The following is a 6571-nucleotide window of genomic DNA, read 5'->3' as shown; positions in this document are numbered from 1 at the left end:
ATACTTAATGTTGATATCTAGTTCTCTTAAGTTGGAAAACTGTTATAATGTAGTTTTAAAGAATGCCGTGGGAATGGTGGATAGCACAGTTTTTCTTTGTAGCATAAAATATGCTCTTGCCCTCTCTTATGCACACAGTACCTGGCATACTGTGGATTCTGAATTAGCATGGGCTGAATTGGTATGCACACTTCTCAGGTGGTGCTAGTGGTCAAGAAGCCCCCTGCCAATGCAGGTAGACGTTAGGAGACACAGGTTCGATCCCTGGGTGGGGATTCCCCTGGAGGAGAGCGTGGCAACCCACTCCAGTATTCTTGCCTGGAGAATCCCATGGACAGAGGAGCCTGGTGGGTTACAGTTCATGGGGTCAAAAAGTGTAAGACATGACTGAAGCGACTTGGTTGCTTCATTCACATAATAAACTTCCTCAGTTTGCAAGGTGCTGGACAGATGACTGCTCAAGCCTGACTACTCTGTAACAAACACGTCTGCATTCACAACCCTGGGGGTTAAGGTACTAGCTCACCCTGTTTGTCTCCTCTTAGAAATGTGGTCTTCATTCACTCAAGCTTCAGTTTCTCTCCCTATCTTGGTGGATTTCCAAGGGAACTGATTCTCAGGCTTTTAAGGCACAGATGACCCTTTGGGTTTGTGTGTACATACCCATGGCCTGTTTTGTGTACCAGAGAACATGGGGAGGAGAAAGGTACATTTCTATTTATGTACAAGTATGCAACACAGCCTTAAGCATGTTTTATAAAGTATGGTCCAACACTTGCCTGAAGGAAATCTCACATAGTAATTTCCTTTAGGCAAGTGTTGGACCATACTTTATAAAACATGCCTAAGGTTGCGTTGCATAACTATTAGTCACATTTAAAAATCAAAGTATATGATGCAATTAACTACTATACATTCAAATTAGATATTTCAGTTTACATACATATCCCTGCACAGGATTAAGAGCTTTTAGGTTCAAATTCAAAATTACTGTTTTAGTACTTTTTAAACTGTTTTAAAAATCCAAACAATGCATTTATACTCTTGTCTTGTTCACCAAATTCTTCAGCACAGGATACACAATATGAGGAAGTCACCTCTCTGGGCAAAGTTTACTCATCATTTCATCTCATCTCGTTCATCCCTTCAACATTTTATTGATTGCTTACTAACTGCCTGGCAAGGTGCTAGGACTTGTGAATACAAAAGAAAAGTTCAAGGTTCAGTCCTTAATCCTGCTTAAGGGCCTGGGCGGGGTGGAAAAACACCATTAGCCAGCTAGCCCCAAGGGGCCTCAGGTGCGTATTCCTTCTTCCAAGTCTAAAATCCTTCAGTTCAGTTCTGTCGCTCAGTCGCGTGCGAATCTTTGTAACCCCATGAACCACAGCACACCAGGCCTCCCAGTCCATCACTAACTCCCGGAGTCCACCCAAACCCATGTCCATTGAATCAGTGATGCCATCCAACCATCTCATCCTCTGTCGTCCCCTTCTCCTCCTACCTTCAATCTTTCCCAGCATCAGGGTCTTTTCAAATGAGTCAGGTGGCCAAAGCATTGGAGTTTCAGCTTCAACATCAGTCCCTCCGATGAACACCCAGGACTGATCTCCTTTAGGATGGACTGGTTGGATCTCCTTGTAGTCCAAGGGACTCTGAAGAGTCTTCTACAATACCACAGTTCAAAAACATCAATTCTTCAGCGCTCAGCTTTTTTAGTAGTCCAACTCTCACATCCATACATGACTACTGGAAAAACCACAGCCTTGACTAGACAGACATTAGTTGGCAAAGTAACGTCTCCGCTTTTTAGTATGTTGTCTAGGTTGGTCATAATTTTTCTTCCAAGGAGCAAGCGTCTTTTAATTTCATGGCTGCAATCACCATCTGCAGTGATTTTGGAGCCCAGAAAAATAAAGTCTGACACTGCTTCCACTGTTTCCCCATTTATTTGCCATGAAGTGATGGGACCAGATTCCATGATCTTAGTTTTGTGAATGTTGAGTTTTAAGCCGACTTTTTCACTCTCCTCTTTCACTTTCATCAAGAGGCTCTTTAGTTCTTCTTCACTTTCTGCCATAAGGATGGTGTCATCTGCCTATCTGAGGTTATTGATATTTCTCCTGGCAATATTGATTCCAGCTTGTGCTTCCTCCAGCCCAGCGTGTCTCATGATGTACTCTGCTGCTGCTGCTAAGTCGCTTCAGTCGTGTCCAACTCTGTGTGACCCCATAGAGGGCAGCCCACCAAAGCCGGGTGACAATATACAGCCTATACAATATACATGCTCTTTTAAGTATTGGGAACCAGTCTGTTGTTCCATGTCCAGTTCTAACTGTTGCTCCCTGACCTGTATGCAGGTTTCTCAAGAGGCAAGTCAGGTGGTCTGGTATGCCTATCTCTGTCAGAATTTTCCACAGTTTATTGTGATCCACACAGTCAAAGGCTTTGGCATAGTCAATAAAGCAGAAATAGATGTTTTTTTGGAACTCTCTTGCTTTTTCAATGATCCAGTGGATGTTGGCAATTTGATCTCTGGTTCCTCTGACTTTTCTAAAACCAGCTTGAACATCTGGAAGTTCACAGTTCATGTATTGCTGAAGCCTGGCTTGGAGAATTTTGAGCATTACTTTCCTAGTGTCTGAGATGAGTGCAACTGTGTGGTAGTTTGAACATTCTGTGCCATTGCCCTTCTTTGGGATTGGAATGAAAACTGTCCTTTTCCAGTCCTGTGGTCACTGCTGAGTTTTCCAAATTTGCTGGCATATTTAGTGCAGCACTTTCACAGCATCATCTTTTAGGATTTGAAACAGCTCAACTTGAATTCCATCACCTCCGCTAGCTTTGTTCATAGTGATGCTTCCTAAGGCCCACCGGACTTCACATTCCAGGATGTCCAGCTCTAGGTGAGTGTGAGTGATCACACCTTTGTACTTCTAGACCAATAAACTAGGAATAAGGTTTTGACTAATCTGACGTAATTTAAAACCATTATTGCGGTTCTTTGCCCTGCCCATCCTTTCATGGTCGGCTGAAGATCAGCTTTAATACGACTCCCCTGGAAGAGGCTGTGCTAGCATTCTGAAAGTTTATAATTAAGTTCACGTTTGTGTGTGGGCTAGAGTTGGGGCGGAAAACGACCAGTAATTACAGAGTTTCGTCTGAGAGTGCCTGAGAGCTTTAAAGTACCAGAAACACGAGAAACGGACAAAGCTTTACTCATTTTTAAATACAAGTCGCACAAGAGTTGCCGGCAGAATCCGGCTGCCCTTGGCACTCCGTAGGGGACGGAGTTGGGACGGGTTGGGGCGGGTTGGGACGCTCCAGCATCTCCTCCACCGACCATCGTTCCCCCCCACACCCCGCCACTCCGGTTCTGGGTCTGAGGCCCTAGCCTAGGAGGGCTGCCGCTGACCCGGGCTTTGAGGGTCTGGGGCCTGGATCCTCGAGCCCCGTCCTTGGGACAGGAGGTGATCGCCAGCGCGCACGGAAGTGCGCTCGGCTCGCCCCAGTCCGAGGCGGACTCTCCTCCCCCACTTCCTCCCGCGAATTGGCTCAGCCTCCAGGGCGGCTCCTCCTCCTGCTCTGCCTCCTCCCACTGGCCCAGGCAGGACCCCGGCCGGGGGTGCGGCGCCCCTCCCGGCAGTCCCGAGCCGGAGGCGCGACGCCGAGCGGCCGAGCGGGAGTGAGGCGGGGGCCGCCCGCGCCGCTGCCCCGCCCCGCGCGCGCTGCGCCCCACTTCCCGGGCGGCCGCCCCGCAGCTCGGCCCTCCTTCCTCCCCCAGCGCTGTCCGGGACTCGCGGGGAAGCGAGCAGCTGGCAAGTTTCGGCGCGCGCAGGCGGCGGGCCGCGGGCACCGTGCGCTCCGGGCGGGGCGGCCGCGGCTCCGGGCTCGGCGCCCCGCGCGCTTCCACGATGGCTTCTCTGCCGCGGCGGCGACTGCGCCTTCGCCCCCGCCGCCTCCTGCTCCTTCTGCCCGGAATCCTGCTGCCTCTTTGCGGCGCCTTCAATCTAGATGTGGAGAGTCCTGCGGAGTACTCCGGCCCAGAGGGAAGTTACTTCGGCTTCGCGGTGGACTTCTTCGTGCCCAGCGCGTCTTCGTAAGTGGCCACACTTGGAAGGGGAGTTGGCCCCCTCCGCCATCAAGCGCACCCACCCTGCGATTTCCCATAGGGAGCGACCTCTGCAAAAGATCCCGCCGTCTTTCTCTCCGTTCCCTCTAACCTTCCCTCCCCCTCACTGGGCGAGTTAGATTCTGGGTGGATGAAGTACTTGGGGGAGGTGAACCCCCGCACTGCTCATCACCCAGCTCCCCCTTCTCCCTTCTTCGTAGGGAGCGCTTTGCAGCAGACCTGTGCTTAAAATTAGGGAAGAGGGAAATCAACAAAGGCTAGTCCGGCGGAACACCGCGCAGCCTCTGCGGGCGTCCTGGACTTGGTCAGTTTCATCTCCGAGCTTCTTTCTCTCCAGTACCAGTTAAAGTTAGCCTTTCCTGTAGTCGTCTTTTTTGCTTCACAGACTTACTTACACACCCGTGTTCTTCGCTCTCCCCAAAGCCCTCCCTCATTCTTTACGCCTCTCAGTCTGATTCTGTTCCTCCTCGTCTGCTCCTTTTCCAGACAATCTGATGGCTAAAATGACCATTCTGTCGTAGGAAATTCATTGTGTCTTATCTCTGAGGCTGTCAAACCTGTGCACATTGGAGGCTGAACAGATGAATTGGATGTGTCATCTGTTCTTTTTATAGTGATCCATTATTTGGGTCATTGTTCAGAAAGAACAAGGGTGTTTGCTGAGTTTTCACTCACCACAGGTCGTTTCAGTTAAGTTTCAAATTGCCAACGTTTCGCGTTGCACAGGATTTGGAACAGAGTTATTGTCATTATTGGATTAAAAGTTGTCTCTCAGGTCACCAAACGCTGACATCATTCTCACCACCCATCACCTTTTTTAGCGTTAGAAATACTGATTTAATCAGTGTTCACTGGCTGTCTTTTGATGTTTAAATCTTGTTTTCAACAGGGAATACTGTTCTTAGCTCTTATAAATCGTAGCAACATAGTTTTGTTTTTTTCTATATTTTAAAGTATTGCTTTTTGGGGAGGGGAGGGAGGATAATTTTAATGGTCAGTACTTTTTAGAACCATTTTTTCCTATTCGTACATACCTAATTTGAGGATGATTAAGTGTTTCTCCTTGACTCTTAATAATAATCATCAGGATTTATTCTTTCTGAGAGTTGCTGATTATCATTCATTTTGGTGACAACCTTTGCAGCAGTAAATCTGTTGGAAGCAGTTGGTGGAAACTAGACCTCCTTCTCTGTAGTGAACTCAATTTTGTTTTCTCCAGCGTCATTGCTTTTTATGAGACCTAAGCACAGATTTTCCAACGTGATAAAAATAATCATTAACTTCAGGAAGCATTTACTGCCTTCTCATTTGATGTAATCATATTTTCAGCCTTTTTTGTTATTTAAATTTCTTTTTGTCCCCAGATAGTTTTAAGTGTATGCCTTTATATTGCGGAGGATTTTAGTTGCTCTCAGAGTGCTCTTATTAATTGTAATAATTTTGAAAATACACGTTGTCTTTTGTCAAGAGTTAGAGTAACAAGAATTAGCATTTAAATACTTTCACATTGATGGAATGTTTTGCAAATTCTGTGGCAACCCTCTGAGTTTAGTGGTGTAAAGATATGTGACAAAATGATAAACTTTTAAGTGTTTTTACCATGGAAAATGCAGTAATGTTGACTGTTGGCATGACATATTTCCTATTTTTTGGTTGCGAAGCTGGATGTCTAATTTGTGACTAGTCGTTGTAGTTGTTGAATATACTGTGACCTCACAGATTTACATGATCTCCCACTTGGGCCTTTAAATTGGAGTTGGTTTGGTTTCATATAACATTTTGAAACTTTCTTTACTAACATCGTTGCTAATAGACAAGTGAGCTCTAGAAATAGCCTAACTTAAAAAAAAATATAAAGTCATCTTTGAGATTAAAAAACTCCAAAATATATATAAGCAAAGGTGTCTACTTCTGAGCTTTTCAGATTTAAAAAAGATTGATGCAAACTTATGCTTCCCTGTTGGCTCAGTGGTAAAGAATCCACTGCCAGCGCAGGAGATGTGGATTCCATCCCTGGCTTGGAAAGATCTCCTGGAGAAGGGAATGGTAACCCACTCCAGTATTCTTGCCTGGACAATCCCATGGACAGAGGAGCCTGGGGGCTACAGTCCATGGGGTTGCAAAGAGTCAAACAGGACTGAAATGACTAAACAACAACGTGCTTAATTTTGTGGAAAGGTGCTTTTAAAGTTTAACAAGGATTGGAATCCGAGGTGCAGGAGAATGCCATTTACAGTATCAGCAGCTGCATTTGTTGTTGTTATTTGGTATGATAATAAACATCTAAAGGGAAAGAAAACTCACGTTTAAAAAAAGTGCTAATTAAAAATTCTTCTGAAGGAAGAGTGCCTGGATTAATGAGGAAGCAATGAGGTCTCCTCCTGCTGCTTCTGATTTCTGAAGGTGTCTAAATATCTTTGACAAGCTGTAGGACTGTTTTAT

General features: G+C 46.1%; 1 protein-coding gene across 2 annotated transcripts in view; it reads left to right on the top strand.

The window, feature by feature from the left end:
- Positions 1-3883: 3883 nt before the first annotated feature.
- Positions 3884-6571, top strand: part of ITGAV (integrin subunit alpha V) — a 102164-nt gene continuing 99476 nt past the window's right edge. For both annotated transcript variants that reach the window (XM_061135098.1, XM_061135097.1), the window contains exon 1: positions 3884-4096. In XM_061135098.1, coding sequence (XP_060991081.1) covers positions 3912-4096 — 185 coding nt within the window. In that variant the 5' untranslated portion in view covers positions 3884-3911. The remainder of the gene's footprint in view (positions 4097-6571) is intronic.

This window comes from Dama dama, chromosome 33 (assembly GCF_033118175.1).
Source record: "Dama dama isolate Ldn47 chromosome 33, ASM3311817v1, whole genome shotgun sequence".
In the NCBI taxonomy this organism is placed as follows: domain Eukaryota; kingdom Metazoa; phylum Chordata; class Mammalia; order Artiodactyla; family Cervidae; genus Dama; species Dama dama.
Note: the sequence above shows the minus strand (reverse complement) of the source record. Positions and strands in the feature narration are given on the sequence as shown.